Genomic DNA, 21446 nt, shown 5'->3' on the forward strand with positions numbered 1-21446 from the left:
TTCCTGCGCGTTGCGTCACGAGTGATATAAAGCAACCTCCTGCGCGTTGCGTCACGAGTCATACGACGCAATCTCTTGCGCGTTGCGTCATGAGGTCAATATACCCCTGTGAGGGAAGCGACTTATTTCCACACAAAGCCATTGAAGGCAATATGCTGAGTCTGATTGATCGTAAAAATTCCACAAAGCTTTTTTTTCCTTGATTAACTAGCAGGAAGTTTGCCTGTGTTTCATGTCAGGCTAGGTAAACCCTCTCAGTGGGTGACAACTTTCAGCAACACATAGGAAAATGGTTCTGCATGACACTGTCATAAATTTCTATGGAGGAAAATAATCAAAATTCGACTAATTCTATGATTGAAGAGTGGAATAGTAGTTGTTATGCAGAGAGCACATTTCTAATCTATGGAGAAATGAACAGAAAATCCACACTTTTAAATATTGGTAAGAGAGGATGCATTGTTAACTTTAATAAACTTCTTAGACCTAAGTTAATTGCTATCAAGGGATTCTATGAAAGAACATACTTTAACCATGTTCTTGTGGATGGGATGATAGTCCATGGATATATAGGTTACATTTTGTTCTTCCATGTACCACACCCTTTGTTTTATGCAGTTTTTGTAGAAAGCAAATCTATATAAGCCTCTTTGATGAGATCAGCTTCTTCAACTCCTAGCTTTGACATCAAGTCCCTTGCAATTTGTTCTCCTTCCATTGCACTTTGGTTTTCCTTCATCACGACCTAAGATGAAGCAGATTTAATGAGATGCAGACCTGTTCGCTGATACGATGAATAAAATGAAATGCAACAATAGAAATCATGGAAAAGGAAGCACAAAGTTGTGTATTTCTTAATTTATAATAATTAAGTGTACATTGTATATTCAGAAATGTTGTCAAACCTCCAGTTCCATAAAACAACCCAATCCTTCAACTTCGTCACAGTGTACTCTTGTCTGTCCCACAAGATATAAGAGACGCTTTTTCTTAACCACACCTGACCAAGTAAAGAAATTAATTCTCACCCTAAAAACCCAAGATAATCACTCATATCTTCAATTAATGACTCCATGGAGAGCTTCTTGGCCAATTCTCTAGGGACTTCAACAGCTAATAGAATCATGTAGGGGACTAAGTCAAACAGAATTGCACAGAAACAGTTTCCCCAAAATCATAGTAATATAGGTTGCTGAAGCCTAATGGATAACTTTATTTTAAGTTTCTAGTATATTTTAGAACCGGAATATGCATGACTATTTATCCTTCATCCCATTATATCAGAATCCATGTTCTCTCTACTATTCAATATACATTTCCTCAGGTGCTGACAAAGAAAATTTGTTTAATAATCAGGAACTGCTTTTGTTCATGATCATTCCCCCTATTATTATGACCTTAATGTTTAATCAAGGGGTTAAAGTGTAAGGAGAAATTAGATTCTAGTCACCCTTGGGGGAAAAAGATTAGTAAAACTTCCCACCATTTTGAAGTGACTGATTGGTAGAAACTTTCCTTCTCATTAATACTCTTTTACCTTTCTCTCCAACTGCACGGGACAGAACATCAGCTAATTCATCAGGTTTATCAGTTGTTGCAGTATAAAATTCTGACACCTTTGGGCCAGATCTGTCATCTCTTTGATAAAAGATGAATTGAGATGGCTGATTCTGAAGGAATCGTAACTGAAAGAAAAAATTTCTGCTGTATCATTCATCCTGACATGCACAAACATAAATCACTGTAGGCCAGTTTGGTTTGGACTCAACCACCCAATATTTTTAAAAAAATGTTTTATTATCTTTAGTTACTACAATTATTTAAGTATATTACTTTCTTCTTTTTAAGTTTGCCGAGGTCGGTAAGACTTTACACCAGTTGCACCACACGACATTGAGCTAAATGACATCGGACAGAAAATCCCCACTTGAAATTTTAACTTTAACCCCTTAAGAGTGATCAGTCCTAAAATTATTAAACACTAAATTCCCAAGACCAGCCAATAAAGATATGTGTTGAGACCAGTTGTGTGTGTTAGCCATGAGAATTTTTCACAAATACCTTGAGCCTTCCTTGTGGTACATTGAAAAATACGTCTTTCTGCTCGATAATCTCTCCTAGGCAAGTAAATGTAAAAAGACGTAGTGCAAATTTCAGCTGGACTATGTTATCATAAAGGTGTTTTTTAAAATTTGCATCTAAAGGTCGCCTGCAGCAGGTAAAACTCGTTTACATTCCAACAGGGACTTCAAGCGACAAATTAACTTGCCCGCCCGCTTGTCTTAAAGCAAACGTCTTACCTTCTGAATCACTGATTTCCTTTGCTTTTCTTTTGAAGGTTTCAAAATCTTTTACTTTTGCTTTGATTTCAACGTTGGAGGGCATTTCTCTTGATGTAACAGTTAAGTTAGAAATGTATTCGAAAGATCGGAAATCGAAGTGAAGAAAAACGCGCGAAACTGTAACTAACTGACGAGAGATATGTTGTGTAGTTTTCCTAAAACGTCCTTTAAGCCATAAGAACATTTTATTCCTTAGTAAGTTTAAAGAGAGAGTTTTTGAATATGAAGTGTTTACTCTCGGTATAATTCATGTATTAAAAAGCTATGAAAGAAGATTCCTGTAGAAGGAGATTTTTCTATCGACATTTCTTTTTATTGTTTTTATATGAAAAAAGTTTGTACCGCTGTTTTTACTCACCACGGGCTAGACTAGTCTCCAGTCTTGCTCTTAGAAAAACTGAAGCGCCATACTTCGAACTAATCAAAATGGCTGCGACTCGACGTGAAAACTCGTGAATGACTGAGCACAACTTTAACAACAATTATGGATCGACCCTCAGTTGATCAAGTAAGGGCTATCATTGGTGCCCTGTACAATGATTCGGATCCAAACGGAAAAGAGAAAGCTTCAGAGTGGCTTCACGAACTTCAGCGCTCGGTAAGGGTAAATTTAGGTAAATGTAGCTTCTCGAATGCATCTTGGTTTACGAGTCAGTTTCGAGAAGTTGGCTATTAATTCAGTTTAGGGCTAACGTCTGCATGGTTGTAGACTCATGAGAAATTGTTTGAATCCTTTCCAGTGTAGATATTTATGTCCTTGGATCAGTCGATATTCCCGAATTAATGATCGCTAATGGTACTTGTAATGTGCCCATTTTACTTCTGAGTTTTAGAGTACTGCTAGAAAATATGTTAATTTTATTTTCTGAGTATCGCTGATGGCCCTCGCAATGTGTAGCTACTTAATTCAATTTTTATGTGGCATGATTCGAGTCATACTAAACTTACACAAGCTTCTTGGATAAGCTGGATCAGAAAATTCAGATTGGTTTTACATTGGTGTAGATTGATGTAGAGGAAGTCTTTGCAGTTCATGTACTTAATCCAAGAACAATTTTGAAGGGTTTCCCTAATCATTTGTACTTGATCCACTATTTAGTCTGTGTTAACAGATGTTTTTTTTAGCCAAGGGAATACCATAAGCTTGCTATTGAATCCTTGCCTCCCTCTACTAGACCTCCTGTGTTGCCTGTCGTATCAACAAACCTGTTCCAGGTCTGATTTTTGGGTGTAACAATTGTTTATTTTAAATAAAAAATTGGCAGGTATACTTCTTATAATGGGCTGTCTTAAAAATGCATTACACCCACACTGAAAATGGTAAGAAGAAAGATTAATTAAGAAACAGGTGGCTCAGTTCTTAAAACAAATTGTTTTTTGAAAAATTGTTTTGTCTTTTTAGGTTTATGCTTGGGAAATAGCTGACCAACTTTTAAGGTTAAACATAAATGTAGAAACAAGTTACTTTGCGGCTCAGACCATGCGTACAAAGGTTAGTTGTATTCCTTTATCAGTAGTTATAAGCATGTTGCTTTCTATTTTTATGATTGAACTCTAGTCTAGTCCCTTTTCTCTTTGATTAATGCTGTCTGTAAATGGGCATCTTTGAGGAAATTTGCAAGTGGTGTTATAAAGAGGATATTCTTATGGTAGAATATTTTGGTATGGTTGAAATACAGGCACTGATTGTAATTGTTTATAATACCACTTAGTTTTGTGGCTGATATATTGTGCATCCTGATTGGCTTAGAGTAAGAAATAATCAGGGGATTACCCTCCCATAGTACCCATAGGCAGATTACAAATTATGTAGATTAAGAAGAACACAAAAGTTCAGTCAAGGATCGCAGCTCCCTTTTTTATGATAACAAAATAATTTTTTGTTGATAAATGTGGGAAAGTAAAGGTTTTTTACTTACTAGCAGGGGTAACTATGGCCATTAATGAAGGTTTTAGTGATGTTAAGCTAAATGACAGTGTGACCCATCATGCAAGTATGTTTCTGATGATGAGATTCAGATAGCAAATCCTTTTTTTAAAATGTGTTAAAAAATCTTTATTTTGAAAGAGTACAAGCCCTGCATGGCACATACTTTACAAGTTTCATGCATGCAATTCTTACTGCTAAGGTGTTAATATCAATTGCCTTTTCCCATTCAGGTTCAATATTATTTTTATGAACTGCAACCAGCACAATACCAGGTAAGATAATAAAATGTTTCAGTGTTTGACACTAATGCTTGTCCCATTGCCTGGGATAAGTGGAACATCTCTATGGGCAAGTAAACAACTCTAAAACTTGCCCAATCAGGCAATTGGAATTTTTGTTTAAGTAATTCATTTGCATAATGAACTGTAGTAGGTAGTAATAGGATATCGTGACCGTAAACGCAACTTAGAAATAGACATCCTTACATCTGTCTTCTTTCTTATTTATTTTTCTGTTAAACCTATTTAGGCATGAACCTTAAAACATGTTTATAGCCATAAAAAATACAATGTTCGCAGCCACCATGTTCTCCATGCAAAAGGAATGCTTGTTTCAATTATGGAGCCCAGTTTCCAAACAGCCAATAATGCAGTTGATATTTTTACAAAGTGTTTACTGAATTTCTACTTTGAAAGTGACAAGTGTGCACCAAATTATCAGATAACAGTTTATTATAGCATTTACTTGGACAAAACTTAATGTCAACTACATTACATAAAATTGAGAATTTATTATTTATTTAGCAATGGGTTTAGCAATTTATTATTTATCCCTAGCAATGGGTCTTAACCCTTTAACCCCTAATAGTGACCAGTATCTAATTTCTCCTAACAGTAATACTGTTAGGCAATTTACTAAGATCACGAGAATAAAGGAAATGAATTCTCCTCGTTAGTAGCAAAGGAAATGTAGCTCTAGGAGTATAGAGAATATGCATACTGATGTTTAAGGGTGTAAAGGGTTAAGTAAAAGGGGAAACCAAACAAACCAAACTGGTTGCCCAAAGGATAAATTAACCAGAAATTTGTGTTGAACACTGTGTTGTGACCAGAATGAATTTGAATCATGGTCATCATCATGATCATCAAGAGCTGTATGTAGCTGTATGAGGTTTGTTTACAAATATGATTGGTTAATTGTCTACTAATTGTATGTTATTAAACTAGTTATGTCTATTCTGACTTTTTGTTGCAGTCGCTTAAAGATTCTCTTTTGGATCATCTATGTACTCTTCATTCTGTCTCTAATGCTATTGTAACTCAGGTATGTAAAGTTGGATTTCAGGATTTGTAACCTAATTCATCAGATGATGGAGATTGAGATAGCAAGTGCTCAAGGTTGAGTTTTGGTTGCCATGGTGAATAAATACGTTTTTGGACTAAATTTACATGGAAAGTCACCAAGTTTGAACTGGATAAGTGCATGTTGTGACAAAGAGTATAGTACGTTTGCTTTTTTATAGGCTAGAATAACATAGATTGAGTTAAGAGGTGCTCTAAGTTGAGACAGTTTTGGTTGCCATGGTGGGTAGAAAGATCTTTTGGACTAAATTTGCATGGAAAAATCTCTTAAGTTCAGACTGTGAAAAAGAGTATTTTTCATTGTTTTTTTGGTCGCTAAAATTTTATGTCAGTTACTAGCCAATTGATGATTTTGGGCAGTCAAAAGGAGACTTTGGAAAATACTTGAGCTTGTAGCCCTAATAATTCAAACAAATACACCATTGTAATGTGTGGTTGAAGTAAAGAACACAAAAGTGCGCGTCAAAGATTAGTCCTTTCAAGAAACATCACTGATGTGCTCTTCCTGAACAGTTATGCCTAACCCTTGCTGATCTTGCTGTACAAATGCCACAGTGGAAGGAGGTTGTCAATGATCTCTGTCAGAGGTACTTGTAATATTTGAATATGTTTTCATGATTTTTTGTTACAATGCTTTCTAGTTGTTAGTACTTTATTTTGTCACTTCTAGATTTGGATCATCAGTGGAGAGACTACCTGTTCTTCTAGAAATCTTAACAGTTCTTCCTGAAGAGGTTAGTGTGCTCTATGTAGTTCAGAGTTCTTTATCAAGTGATGTATTTAGAATCAATATGACAACCAGAGACAGTTAAGTATAGAGTTAAGAGATTTACAGAAGTAAGTTTTTTAAAAGTTTAACTGTTAATAAGGAGACTTACCTTTAGGAGACAATTGTTTTGACTGGTCTCTGTGAGTAACTACCCACACCCTGAAGTGTGTGCTGCATCCAAAACAAGAGGCTGCAAGTTTAATTTTTAAATCATTGTTTTGACCATTGCATAGATGAAAACTAAGTCATGTATTATAACCTTTCTTTTGATAACCAAGTGGATTTTATGCTAGCATTTATTAATTACCATTTGTTGTGATAGGTGGGTAGTCATCATCTCAGAGTAGGTGCCAACAGAAGGGAAGAAGTAACCCAGGAACTTCGTGCCTCAGCAGCCACAGTCCTCGATCTCCTTGTGAGCATAAACTTTTAAATTAAGATTAACAAAGAAACTAGGTCAATTCACAAGCTAGAAATTTTACTTTGCTTGGTGTCCTTTTAAATCTTGTTTGGCAACCTGACTGGTAACCCATAGTGTGATTAACTCTTCTCATCTCTTGGTGATCTGTTAGAACAATGAAGGAACGACACGCAAAGGCATTCTTGACTCAAATTGAATCTTTATTTGTGTGTTAAACAGAACATCAGCTGTTTGCAAACTGTGTTGTGTTTTGTGTGTGCAGGCCAGGTCATTGAGGTTGTTTCAAATGATGGCATCCTTTAGTACATTGGTATTACATCAGTCTCAGTACAGTCAAATCTTGATTATCTGGATTTTTCTATTTTCCAAACTTGCTTCTCTGGTCCCATCTAGAGAATTGAAGTTTGACAGTATCTCGCTTTCTAAAATAGTTTTTCACTACATATTTATATAGAAGTAATCTTATTTTGAATTTTCTTTACAGACAGCTTGTGTTAGCCAATTTCCAACCGATACAAATGTAAAAATTAGGGTAAGGAAAGATTTATTGAAATGTATTTTCATCAATTTTTTTATTTCTTCTGTTTGGTTAAATGTGTTCCTTTAAGGCTGCCTTCTGTTAGGAACCACAGAAAATTATTTGATTCTTGTTTAAGAATTAATGTTCAAAAAGGGGAAACATACAAGCAGGCATGATACAAACTCTTCATCATGAATAGCTGCACTGGATTGAAATTGAGGATAACTCCAATTCAGTTCTTATTGTTCAATAGGCAGCTGACTTGATATTTATGGTGGTTATTTTTTCAGATGTTCCGTTGTGCTGGTAGCTGGGTGACCCTTAGTGCATTTCCACCAATAGAATTTGTAAGCAGTGATTTGTTGCAGTCAACTTTCAAAGTCTTGGTAAGTATTCCTTTAAAGCACCTATTTTTTGATGCTGTAAGTTATGACATTGGTTCAAACTCATTAACTGGCCATGGACCCCTTAATAAATTGACAAGACGGATTGTTTCTAAAGTAGTTTTACTAGCAATTATTGTCTTACATTTATACATTTATTCCAACCAGTTTCTCCATAAGCCCTCAGAAAGTCACAATTATAGAAAATTAAGATACAATGGTGGTAATAATGGTAATACTGCAGTTATACATTGATAGTGATGGTTTCTATTATTTTCATCAATATCAAATCTGTATTGGTTTTAATATTATTACTACCATTAATAAAGATTTTTTTAAAATTCACTTGTGATCCATGGAGCTTACTTCCATCATTTTAAACTGCCCAATACATGTAATTCACTCATAAAGCTGATCTCAAATTGACAGTGCAGTTTCTTTTTCTTTGTATACCTTTTTAGCATGAGGCTGATTGCAATGACGTGTTACATGAAGTAGCTGCAGACTTCATTTGTAATGCACTCTACACATCTGAGGTGTGTAATCACATTTCTTTTGGTTATTGTAGTTTGTTGAGGTGATTTTTAACATAATTTACTCTCAGTTGAACTTATTTAGTATTGCATGGAATTATCTCCATAATTGATTGACTTTACTGAACATAAGATTTTGCGCCATTAAGATCTCAATAAATTCTTCCCTTGTACAATCAAAAAGTTCACATAGTAAAGGTTGCTGTTAAACTGCCTTACCCCTTGCCATGAATGTTAAACTTTGATTTGTGAATCCCAAACGATTACTTACTACTTGTATTTGAAACATTAATTCCCAAAATATCTGATGATAATATATAGATTCTAAACTAACATTTCACAGTCAGTAAATTTAAAACCACTTTCTCAATAATTGATTCTTGTTTAGGCAAATTTTCAATGATTTTGTTAAATATGCAGAAAGATGCATGTACTTTTTGCAGTGTGATGAACTGATAAGGAATATTTCATGTACCAATTACACTGCACCAAGTGAATTCAAGTGACATTTTGCCCAAACCCTTCCTCTTTATTAAGTAACTCAATACCCTTATTAAATAGTGACTGGAAGGGCCCCTCCCACCCCTTAGGGGTTAGTAGAAATGCATACTGTACTTTGAAGAAATTGTCAGACTGACAAATTTATCAACTTTGATCATCAAACTGGAATTAGCCTTCTTTGTTTTTATTGTGATTTCTTTTCTTCTCTGTTTAGAACCTTGACAAACAGGAAAAGCTTGCTGAAGGACTCTTTAACTATGTGATGATGCTGCCACCAGCTTATGAGAAAGCTGTGCAAAGTGAAGACTTTGATCGGTAAGTAACTGTCATCATGGTCACAACATTTAGTAGTAATTATATTTTCCATCTTTTGACACGATTATTTCTCAGGCAGAACTGAGGAAATCATCTTGTTCCAGTCTCAGCTTGAACAATTCAGTTCAGGTTGCATTAAGTAAATATTTCCCCATTGCATTTGGATATTTATTCCTGAATTGTATATTAGAATCATAGTTCACTATCAATGATTTTCTTCTTTAGAATACTCTCTTTCTAGCCAGCTGGGAGACATGTTGTGAAGCGGTTGTTAGACAAATTTCATGTCCTTTGTGTATTACTTTTGCAGCGCTCTCAATATCTGCAGAGTTTTTACTGAAATGGGAGAATCTTTCTTACCTGTGATTGTCGAGTCACCTGGCAGGGTAAGAGGATCTTTATTTACAATAGATACTGCTTATAATACTTGTAAGTATTCTTTGAGACCGTAGACCGAAACGACGCAACAGTTAGAACCAAATCTTTTACTAATCAGCCCTCAAGAGAGTGATAGTGAAACAGGTTACTTCAGAAAACAGGAAACTCCATCATTCCTCATTCAAGATTTAAGAATTTGGAAAAAAGCATTTGAATGGAATTTATGTATGACAGCGTTGCTTGTCACATACATTGCATGCACTGTTTATGTCTCGTGAAACTGATGCAAAAACTTAATCTGTCGCATTTTAATAAGTCCTTGACTTAAAATTTGTTATTTTCTCTCTTTTGCAGGGTCTTGGTGACTTAGGAACACTCACCATTATATTAACATGTGTAAAGCATTATCAATATGAGGTAATTTGTTATCTTGCCGCAGTCTTCATTTGTGTTCTTTAGGGGGCATTTAATTTAATCGATTGTCGTAAAACCGAATAAAAGCGATTTCCCAATCTTCAGGTAATTTGCTTGCTTTTTTCCTGAGTCCTAATTAACAGCAAGTGATATTGCCTTTCATCTTGGTTGTTGTAATTACTTTGGTTTTGGTTTAATGACACACGAGGGAAAAGCGCTCTAAGCAGTCAATTGAAAATTTCTTCATGTGCAGCAAATCAACCCAGCTAAATTCAAACGTAGAGCACCAGCTTATTTAGACAATATTTTCTGAATGAAATTCTTCTGATACTTTTTTACAGGTGGCAGAGGTAACATTTAACTTCTGGTACCGTCTATCAGAAGCTTTGTATAAGACGGAAGACGAAGCAAAGGCAGCCCTCTTTAGACCATATTTTGAAAGTTTACTTGAAGCGTTGTGCGTCCACTGCCGGTTAGAAACTGATGCTGTAAGTATAGAAATAATAATGATTAATATTGCTACTAATAATAAGTGAGTTAATTGTATTTTTGGACAGTTGTGGAAAAGGTCGCTTAGCTTCGAACATGTTTGGTCAGATACTTCCGGACTGGTTTAGCCGAATGCGTCGTTAAGTCCCCGGAAGTTGAAAAACCACCCCCACCCCCACCCTCACCCCTGCCCCGTTCCTCCCCTCCGCTCCTCCCATGTATAATTCCCTAATCCGTAACCGATTCGATTGACGAACGATCTGAGAAAAATTGGGTCAACTGAACAGAGCACAGAAGATTGCAAAGAATATTGCCTGTTGGTAATTAACTTGTCAAAAGACAATACGTTTTGTAAGTTCTAGTCGGAGGCATCAAGGACAGAAACATTTTAATTATTAACTCTTAAACTCTTTTTCCGTTGCCAATTTGTAAGAAATCGAACCAGTCAGCAATGTTTTTGTTATCTTTCATTCTACAGCAAGGAATCCCAGATGACTGTGACGAGTTTGGAGAGTTTCGACTCAGGGTCGCGGATCTCATCAAGGATTGTGTATTTATCGTAGGATCAGGAAACTGTTTTAGTCAGGTGAGACGGTGTAGGGATAATTAAAAAAATAGTTGTATAGGAGTTGTTCAGGCACGGGTCCTATGTTTTGTCTCACTCAACAACATATAAACAGTGTAAAAGGAAAAAAAAAGGGCTTTAAGGTCAGAAAACTGTAGAAGTAAATGTACTTTAATTGACTTTGGGTCATTTGCAAGCAAAAGGAATGGATAGATGTGAATTCTTGTATCTCTAGATGTACAACAGTATTGTACAGCAAGGAGACGCAGTTCCTTGGGAATCAACGGAAGCCGTCCTGTTTGTGATGTCAACAGTGGCAAGAAATGTACCACCGTAAGATAACCGAACTCATTTTTTTTTATGAAGTGTTTGTGGGATGAGGTTAGCTCATCACTACCATGTTATCCGTAACTGATCTGGCAGTTTTATCGCTGAATGCCATGCACTTCTTGCTGACTGGTGAAACAATGTTTTGTTTTATATGACAAATTATATTTCACTTACAAAAGTGATCGTTTCCGAGACCATCGTCAAATGGAGCTATTATTTGAATTGTATATTAAAACAGGACAACCTCTGTTGACAAGTTTAAGGTTTTCCGCTTGAATTGTCTTCTTCAGGAATTTTGAGGTGGTTGGTCACGTTCTACCCGTGGTGTTAAACTTACCATCAAGCTTACATGTGGCTGTGAGACACACAAGCATTAAACTTGTTGGTGAGCTGGCAGAATGGATAAAAACACATCCGGATTATCTTGGTAAGTAGAATGCGGACTCTAATGAATTAAACCCACGGTGTAGTCTGCTTAAGTGCCACTACGTTCTCAGCAGTTTTCTGTGAGAAACATAAGGGGTAGCCTCTTTCCTTAAGCAGCTTTCCAGTTGTTTAAGAATCCTTAAGGTGTTGTCCTTTAAGGATTTAAATATTTCCTAAAATCATCTGCCGCCTATGAAAATCTAACCGATGCACTTTTGGATTGGTTAGATTTTCTGCCCGTTATTCCTCTGTCATTCACCGAATAACGTCTTTGCGCAGATGAATCACATACCGTTTTCCCAATCGTAGCAGTACGCAGGATATTTGTCACCGTGGACCTAGTTTGACCGCCTAGCCTCCACGAGTTTCCTGCAGCTCAGTGGTGAAGCGTCCGAAGCACTAATGAAAAGTTCGAATGTTCGACTGCTATTCGGAGCACTCGGAGTTCTTTTTCTCTGAGTATGCCTGTGTCATTCACCTCATTACATCATCTTGCATTTCATTCCACTTTTGTTCAGAAGATATTGAACTTTATGTTTGTCGGCTAAGAGAGTTACAACGCGGCACTAAATCACCTTGTATCACTTTCTATAATGATATTGTATTCTCGCTTCTCAATTATAAGTTATACTTTTTTTTCTTGTCAAGATCCCATACTTCAGTTCTTGTTGTCAACTGTTCAAGATCCCAAACTATCGTCAGTGTCAGCCTTAGCTATTGAAAGCCTTTGTATGGCTTGTCATTCACAAATGACAAAATATTTCGACGTTTTAGCTCAGGTAACGACAAGTTATGATGCGTTATTTTTGAAATTATTTAGAGACAGAACGCTTTAATTTCAACCTTAGTTAAAGACTATTTGAAAAGTTTTCTAATCTACATTGCGTTAAGTTTTGTTTTATCATGATACGTTTTAAATTTCTATGAGTTGTAAGTTTTAAGTTCCTATGCTTGCATATTACCATAGCCTTACAAACCAATTGAAAATATTTCTACTGAAATGAAAGTTAGTCTTGGTCTGATCTCCGTTTGTCCGATCTGGCTGGTTGAGCAGTTCGCTTTAAGAATGGCTCGGGTCTTCCAGTTCTTAGAACTCTTAGAGAAGGTTTTCCTTAACCCACGCTATCGTTCGAATGGGCCAGTCAATCCTTGAGTTCCTGCGAGGACCACTCCGGAAAATAGTGTACAGAAGTTTACTTTGGTAATGTTGGAATGCCTGTTTAAACCCATTTCCAGAGAGAACGCGATTCGCGCGCGTTTACAGGCGAGTAAGGGGATTTCCACCTATTTTAAAAGGATTAACTTTTGTCTTTATCATCGCAGGTGGTAGTAGCAGCCGATTCGCTTTCCATCTCAAGTGATTCTTATATTGGACTCTTGAAAGGTTGGCTTCTTGATTTCGTAATGCAGGATTCGCAAAGACCAGAAAACTTTTAAAGTATTGGATTTTTTTTACCTTATTTTCCATGGAAGGTGGAAAAGTGATATGTTAAAGTGTGTGTCATGGAAAGGGCTTGAAATGATGGAGAATTAGTTTGAGAAAGGAGGAAAATTGGGTTGTGTCCTCGTGTACCGGTACACAAAGGAACGAAACATTAACGAACTGCGTCACAACTCCATGTATGGATGTGAAAACAATAGGAATTCCCCCGTGTACCGGTACACCAGGACAGCCCCGAAAATTGGGACAGTAGAACGAACTTGATCAGCTCTTAAAAGTAAAATCTGTGCATCACATGTGACACCATCTCCTTTTCAAGAATATATCTCAGCTTCTATTAATCTGTATTTGTTGTAGGAGTGTGTAAAGTTTTAGAAGGGATAGAGTCAAAACAACTTTCCGAAGGTTTAAATTCTATCTGCGGAATACATGTAACGTCACTTAGACAGGTAAGTGTTTTCAAAATCTGTCGTGCCTCCAAGGTAACATGAAACCCAAAAACAGAGATCTGCATGCTGAACCAGTGGTCCCTGTTTTAGGAAATGTATTATGCACGCGGACTGAACGCTTATCGTTGTTGAAATTATTTCCTTATTACACGTTGTGATAATTTCCAATAGTTGTTGTTGGTTTCTTTTTAGAGAGTTTTTTGTTTGGATGTCAAACGTAGTCTGAGATTGCATCTAATTAATACTGATTTACTTCGTTTTCTCCCTCCTCTTAACCTATCAGTTGTGAAAGTGAAATCGATTGCGACTCGGTGGCTGGCGTTTCCTGGTGCTCAAAGCCGTTTCCAATCCCCTTTAAGTGGTTCTGATTTACTTCTCTGGATGTTTTCCACTATTATAATGACCTTTCGTTATGATTTACTTTTCCTACAAGATTCTATCTGCTCCTGCGAACTCGTATCCAGATCCCACTCTGTGGCTGGACAGACTGGCTGCTACGTTTAGGTAAGCGATGAAAAAACACGAACGAACAAGCTAGCAAAAAAAAAAGTTAAAAAAAACAACAACAAAATATCGTACCGAAAAACGAACGAATGAACACAAACAAAATAAAACTAAACAAAAATAACGAACTTTCCCCACTGATTAAGTATATGGTCGTGAAAAAAAATACCATGTTGAGCCACGTCTGTTTTCGTATTGCATTAACGTTCTATCAATGGCTTTAGAAATTTAGAATCGAAAAGCTGGCTTTCAGACCAGTCTGAATTTCACGTGGAATTCAAAAGCTATACCTTTTCACTCTCCTGCAGATATGTTAATCCAAAAATAGAAAATGGTACGGTACACCCAGCTCTTACAGTCGTAGAGGAGGTAAGGCCTGTCACTTGTGTACATGAACTGAGCGAGGTGAATTGTAGCTTAACGTTTTCAACTTGGTTCGAGGTCGAGCGTTCGCCAGATAGACGGCAAGAGTTATTTTTTGGAATGAGTGGGTTCAAGGGTTGGTTTGGAACACCTAGATACTAGTGTCTTGTACTGGACACTTGTGTCTCAAGTTTTGTCCTGCTCGTCATAGAGACCAAACGGTTGCAGTTTGGAGTTAGCTATTTGCCATGCAAGAGACTATTAGCTTTGTAAGAAACGAAAACACTCTATGAGAAAATGATAGATCATAAAGGAACAGGGAACGCCACATTAACCTACATGCAGACATGCACGAACATTAAATTAATAATAACTACAATAATAATGGTAATGATTGTAAACCGGAGATGAAATGGAAATTTGAGAAATGACATTTTCTCTGGCGTTGTAGGTGTGGCCAATACTTTCCAACATCTGTGATAAGTACAGAGGGGACCTGAAGATTATCGAGAGATGTTGTAGGTAAGAGAGCGACTACTTTATCGATCTTCGCTGACCCACTTTTCTTCTTGTCTTTTCTGTGATCGTCATTGTTTGTCGTCTTTCTTGTTTTCTTGCTATTGTCTTAATATGATCCTCCTAATCGACAGTAGTATTCAATTATTGTGTTCAGTAACACACTTATCGTTCTCTTGGGTCGTCGTCAAGTTGTTCTCACAATTGTCTTTGTTTTGTTACGTTTGTCTCGTCTTTTACCAAGTTTTCTACTCTTCATTGTGCATGTTTTCGCCGGCATTAGGATTTGATCCTCGTCCTTGACCGTGTGGTGTCGTTGTAGTTGTCTTCTGTTCATTAACGGATGTATTTGCTTTTAATTTTGGGTCTCTTTTTGTTTGTTTGGTTGGAGAAATAAGGAAACAGTTTTGTCGTTAGGGGACGATCCTTGTTTTTTAGTAAATATTCTAAGTTATCCTCTGGTTGGGATTAAACACCATTTGCCCTAGGGAGCATTTGTAAGGTATGTTTATGGTGGTGTCTTTGTCTCATATTTTTTTCTTTTGGTTTCAGATGTATTAGATTCGCAATTCGCTGTCTTGGCAAATCAGCAATCAATTTACTCTCTCCATTGGTCTCCCAGGTGAAACAAATTTTTTGCTTTTAATGTCCTTTTTTTTTTTTTTAACTCCTTCAGTGAAACCTGCAATTTTACTGTTATGTTAAGTCTCCTGAAGAGTTCTTTGAATACAGACTTTGAGTTAGAAAACGGCTCAATTTGGTGTTTGTGCCTGCGTTGTAGAGGTTTCCACTGATTGCCAGTTAGTTTTATTTTTTTAAAAACAAAAAAGAAAGTGGGAAGCAAAATCAAGACGCAACATTAAAGGTTGTCATCGGAAGGCAAGGGTTTCAATAAAGGCGGGTTCCTGGCGGTCCTGCGGCGCCTCCAAGACCTGTTACCACCGTCTGTTTAGCCTGCGAACAGTTTCATGATTGGTTTCGCTTTACGGCCCATTTTCGGGCACAGCCGCCAATCACATCATTTGCAGCCGCCTATGGAAAAAAAATTATTGTAACTCCTGGGAACGAACGCCTCGTGTTGCATAGATTCCGTAACAGTTGTTAGTCGGTGTCGCTTACTCGTGCCTTCCTTTTGTTACCCGAACAGATGGTGAGCGTGTACGGTACCAATCCCCACTCTTGCTTTCTGTACCTGGGAAGCATTTTAGTTGATGAATATGGTGACGAGGCTGGATGTGTTCCTGGACTAATAGGCATGACTATGGTATGATTACAATTAAGAAGAAAAACGGAAAAGCTAATAGTTGTCATTTACTTATGATTATGCATTTGAAATTAATTACAAAAATAATTAACTCTTCATAGTTTTACATCAGTGTGAATATTCTCCATACGATTATTTATACATTTACCAAAGTGCTGACAGGGAGAATTTGTTTAACAATCAAGATCCTCTTTAGGTGGTGTTCGTTTCTTTTATTTTGGTGACTTCGATGTTTGATTCAGAGGTGATATTGTTGGGTGAAATTAGAGGCTAGTCACTCTCAGGGCGTCACGAACGCGGGACCAAAAGAAAAAAATATCACCAAGCGGAATCGAACCCTGAGCCTTTGGGTCCCACGGTCCGATGCTGTGCCACTGAGCTACAGAGAACTCTATTGTAACCTACACAACAATAAGTTTCGGTGACAGGTTACGTCGCCCCGTTGCACGATTGCCTAAGTTTCGCTGCCTTTAAGTGAAGTCCTATCGTCCCAAAACATGGTTGTGTCGTCCCAACTTGAAGTTGTGTCGCGACCCAACTTTTGACCTAAGGTTAATTAAGGTTTGAAACTTATTGCTTGGAGGTTCGACAGCAGGAGTATTAAAACCTACAACCCAAGGTTCTAGAAGCTATGTGACAATTACTATTGATAAATCCCGCAAATATTTCTTGAGGGCTATCGTGACCTGGCAATAGTGTTTCTTAAGAACGATGTTGTTTTGGGATTGTTGAGTAGCTGGGAGAGTCCTAAGAAAACGTTAGTTGGTTTTGTTTTATTCAGGCTTTCTGTGGTCCAGCATTTCAACTTTTAAGCCAAGACAAAGGAATGATTGAACATCCCGACACTATCGATGACTTGTTTAGATTGTGCGGCAGGTAAGCGATGAGTATGGTGATTTTTTTCTTCTCCCTTTGCAGCTGTTCATTTTGTTAAACTCCCTGCATAATTTATTCATGATCAACCACACATATGATAAGATAAGACAAACCTCAACTAGAAACGCTCAAAACGTCAGCTCTGGAACCTCTTTACAGTGGCCAATTCACATTAAAAATTCGACTCAGTTAATAGAATTAATTATCTTGTAAAACCCCCAACAGCGCTGCGCCACAGATTCTTTTGTAAACTTACCCCTTTTATGCAAGGAGTTACGTGTCGGCAAGCAGGAAGAATTGAATCTCAGATCTTGGAACCCAACAGATGATATGCACGTGATTGTTTAACTCATGTCTACCCTGTCTAAGAAACCTAAACGTTTTAAATTAGTGCAAACGAGATCCTGGTCTTACGCACAACTTATAATTATAGTCATAAAATTTCGGTAGATTTAGCCGCAACCTTCATTTCATATTCATTGTCGTAATGCAGATGTCTTCAGAAGTGTCCTGTGGCTTTTCTTAAGTGCGATGTTGCAGTCCCTGCTATCCAGTGTGCCATAGTGGCAAGTACATTAGAACACAGAGACGCAAATTTGTCAGTTATGAAATTCCTTAAAAGTCTGGTCAGCTGTGCCACAGAAAAGGTTCGTGTTTGCCAAGGGTATTATTTTTATCGGAGATATATTTTGTTTGTGTTGGATGGTATCATTTCTTGTTATGACACCATTTTATGACCTTTCATTTTCCATTTCTTCTCTGGTCATTTTTTTGCAACTTAGTTAGAATACACACCGAACCATTTGCAGCAGTATTACACTTTTCCTGCGGTTTCATTAACCCTTTACACCCTAACATCAGTATTAATAGCGGAGGTCGCAGAGCGTAGCCCCATAATTATACAAAATAGTAGTAACCCATCAAGCCGAAAAAATTTGGATGTACGACCGTACGACCGTACGACCGTACAAGGTGCTACTTTTAACATGCGTGGTCAACTGTACCGCGGGCACGCCAACGCCACGGCTTTGTTCAGTACAGTGGTCAGTGCACTGGGCTCTGAGTCGGACGACCCGGGTTCTAGTCCTGGCCGGGGCAAGGCGTTGTGCCCTTGAGACGTGCGGAAAAAAAATTGCGAGCTCCGCTTTTAGGCTTGGCTAAATGTATAGATTATTCTCTTTACCCGTCTCCATACACTTCGTTTGGTAATGATAACCTTTATTTTCCTGACTTTACCGTTTGAATATGGGGTGATATTGTAAGGAGAGATTTGATGCAAGTCACTCTTAGGGGTCAAAAGGTGTAAATAAGGCTGTCAGTTTAGAGAGGTAGGCAGGTATTTTTGAAGGTTTGGAGGGCCTCCCGTACGTCCGAACTACCCCAGGAAATTTCGAACTAGACTGTTGCAGTAGCATTTTCTCCTGTTTTGAGATCTTTCCCTAGACTGTGTTGCTTTTCTGTTCCTACTGAGGAGTAGGTCAATTTTGAAAACAGTTGAAGATAATTACGAGTGTGTCATTTGTGTAAAGGCAAGAAATCGGTAATCGATTAGATCTATCCGCTACACGGCTACTATTGAATTCCCTATATTGCTGTACATTGTTTGTTAGCAAATGGCTTGAACACGGAAGGTAAGTCATCGTCACGTGAGACACTATCACATCAGTCACTGTCGCCAATCAAAGCTTTTTGAGGTTATTTCTTAACCATAAGATCAAACTACACGATGTAAATTGCTGGACGTTGTTGCAAGCCCTCTTACCTTGGCAAGAGGCCATTATAAACTACAATCTTTTTTCTGGATACACGCAAAATTACCCACACAGGAATTGTATCATAATCAATATTTTCTTTCTGGTCTTAGTCTCGGAATGATATTCAAGAGAGGCTTACTTTAATTCAGAAGATCCTTACAGTTCACGGGCAAAATATAATGACCGGTAAATACTGTTTCATGTTGCTTTGTTTGTTTTTGCTTTAACCGTTATGAGAATTCATTATTTACATCTGATGTGTTCTCTGCTAGGTCTTATTCAAGCATGCGCAGGAGCCATACCATCTTACATGGTGGTGGATGTATCTGAAGTGTTATGGGAATTTATTACTTTTTGTCCAGAGGTGATATTTATATGAAAAGTAATCTTTTGAATGATTAAAATAGTAGATAAAAAGAGAAATTTTCAATTAATTGTAGAAAGTAATCTATGGTTGCTTTGGTTTTGCTTTGCTTTGCTTTGCATTGCTATGTGATTGCATTAGAAAACTCGCGCGTCTTTCCGAGCCAATCAGATTTAAACTGAAACTGAATCTCGATTTGGTCAATCATGATTTCTTGCGCCTTAGCAGGTGTCCTTGTTTTTGCGGTAGGTTCTCATCGACTCGTTATAATATTCCCCTTTTGCTTTGATTGGTTATTGTGATTCTGGTTTTGGTTTCACGATAGGTAATCTAATTGCGCTTCAATAGATAATTAAGTAGAATTTAGCTGGGCCACATCCTCGGTTACGCGATGGGGCGGAGGAGGGTGGGGGACAATGAAAGGTCCGGGTTCAAGTCCTAACTGTGACATCGTGTAGCGTTCTTCGGAGAGTTACCTGGAACTCATATTTAGTTTTGCATCGTGCAATCTACATAGGGCATAAAAGCGCGTGATTATTCAATTGTTTACATTATGTTGTCTTTTGCTATTCGTGTTCCACGCAGGAGACATCGAAGTGGGTTGAGGTTGCGCTTCAGTCTATTCAAACCCAGATTGTTCCCGGTAGTTTCATAGCAACTCCTCAACAACTTTACGAGTTTCACAACGCCTTGATAGGGTAAGACTTAGAGTTTGTTTGCTGATAAGTTGACACGGCCCGCTAATTTGACCAGTCATAGCGCTCTTGCTTACTGAGATATACTTCGGGCAGACTTCTTGTTGTTCTCGCGACATTTACTCGTACTAGCGAACAAATTATAGATATTTAATTTTAGCAGCGAAGCGTTCACTGGTTGCCATGTACGAATGTCCAAAATTTTGGCTATGTTATTCAAGACAACCTGTTGCTCCTCGCACAGTCTTTCACGTGTACTGTTATCTTTTAGATCTTCAAATCAGGATGCCGTTTGGAAAGCTTCCAAGCGCTTTTCGCGCCTGTTCAGATGAAACCAATCCAAATCGAAGGAAAGGAAGTCGAGTGCAGTTTCAAAAATGCGGCAGATGACGTCAACAGAAATCGAACCCAGTCAGCAACAATGTGTCATTGCCGAGAGCTCTACACGGAGCCTGAGTTGTAATTACGTTCAATAGCAAGAACAGCAGAGAAACTTGTCTTTCGACAAAATTGAGGAAACATCAATCTGAGGTGGACATTTTACTGAAGAGACGTCATGCATTTTATGTAAATCCTCGGGAAGATCTGAAAGCAAGGACTCTTCGCGATAAAGATTCATCATTTATTTACATTTAAACCGATAACGCACATATGTGGCTTATCAGGAGGAACCACTTATGCCGGATGGTTTTAAGTGACACGAAAGAACAGTTGAATCGTGTTTTTAGAGATGCCTAGAGGGCATGTTTTACTTTCTAAATTTAACGTCTTTTTTTTCTGCTGGCTTTGGGAATGTTTTACTGGACCTTCTTAAATTGAACTAAATTTAGCTAAATTTCCTTCCTTCAGTAAACTGGAATTTACCTGTTTATTTATTCATTCCTTATACACTGTCCTCGATTGCCGTTCCTTTGCGACAATGTTTAATTATTTTTTAATTTCAACTGACCTGTTTTAGTAAACTGCATGGCTTTCACCTAATACAGAGATATTCGGTGAAATATGAGCGATATTAATTAAAAATTAGTGATAATCTGAAAAGTACGGAGGGCTTGTAGGCTTGGTATTCACCAAATGATTCTTCTAAGAGCCCTTTTAACTAGAATGGCACAGTTTCTGATATCATACCTCACTGCTCTTTGCTTTGTAAATGTTTCGAGTAAACGGGTCAGGATGATACTTGAAAATACGCAAAACTTGTTCTTAAGCTGGCTTAGTCTGAGACCTTTGGTCACATTCGACATGAAGCAATTCAGAAAAGAACTCAGTATGCGCTGACATGTACATTTCGTTTGCTTTGGTGGTAAAATGAAAATTAAAACCGCAGAAAGTAAACCAAAGTTAGCTGGATTAAAAGTGCATGAAAACCTCAAGGAGGACTGAATGTTTCCAAATTAAGCAGAACTCTCACACATAATCACCATTCCATTGGGCTGACTCAGTTCCCTGCCCGTATCCCCTTTCCTTCTCCGAATCAACCCTCGGCTACCACTCTTGTCCACTTCTTGATTCGACCTTCAGTTCCGACTCAATACCATTTGTC

At 37.6% G+C, this 21446-nt stretch overlaps 2 protein-coding genes across 4 annotated transcripts; one reads left to right on the forward strand and one right to left on the reverse strand.

The window, feature by feature from the left end:
• Nucleotides 1–440: 440 nt before the first annotated feature.
• Nucleotides 441–2549, reverse strand: LOC113677213 (uncharacterized). Of its 3 annotated transcripts, none has more exons than XM_089196590.1 (5): nt 2301–2549; nt 2062–2117; nt 1538–1685; nt 1029–1134; nt 441–745 (listed from the first exon to the last, which is right to left on the reverse strand). In XM_089196590.1, the coding sequence occupies exons 1-5, from the start codon at nt 2524–2526 to the stop codon at nt 739–741; spliced, it is 543 nt and encodes a 180-aa protein (XP_089052716.1). In that variant the 5' UTR covers nt 2527–2549; the 3' UTR covers nt 441–738. The 3 variants fall into 3 exon arrangements, with proteins under 3 accessions (XP_089052716.1, XP_089052717.1, XP_027049782.2); XM_089196591.1 differs by having other exon boundaries at nt 1029–1113; nt 2301–2545; XM_027193981.2 differs by lacking the exon at nt 1029–1134 and adding an exon at nt 906–1000 and having other exon boundaries at nt 2301–2484.
• A 176-nt stretch (nt 2550–2725) lies between these two features.
• Nucleotides 2726–21276, forward strand: LOC113677238 (transportin-3). Its single transcript, XM_027194005.2, has 31 exons — nt 2726–2940; nt 3745–3834; nt 4503–4544; nt 5527–5595; nt 6147–6220; nt 6304–6367; nt 6725–6817; nt 7308–7355; nt 7634–7729; nt 8188–8262; nt 8975–9075; nt 9386–9461; nt 9808–9870; nt 10209–10355; nt 10835–10942; nt 11157–11254; nt 11542–11678; nt 12326–12456; nt 13001–13061; nt 13476–13567; nt 14001–14071; nt 14380–14440; nt 14886–14956; nt 15503–15572; nt 16098–16214; nt 16996–17090; nt 17584–17737; nt 18955–19030; nt 19117–19208; nt 19794–19906; nt 20175–21276. The coding sequence occupies exons 1-31, from the start codon at nt 2827–2829 to the stop codon at nt 20233–20235; spliced, it is 2760 nt and encodes a 919-aa protein (XP_027049806.2). The 5' UTR covers nt 2726–2826; the 3' UTR covers nt 20236–21276.
• The last annotated feature ends 170 nt before the right edge of the window (nt 21277–21446 follow it).

This window comes from Pocillopora damicornis, chromosome 2 (assembly GCF_964200805.1).
Source record: "Pocillopora damicornis chromosome 2, jaPocDami1.2, whole genome shotgun sequence".
Lineage (NCBI taxonomy): Eukaryota > Metazoa > Cnidaria > Anthozoa > Scleractinia > Pocilloporidae > Pocillopora > Pocillopora damicornis.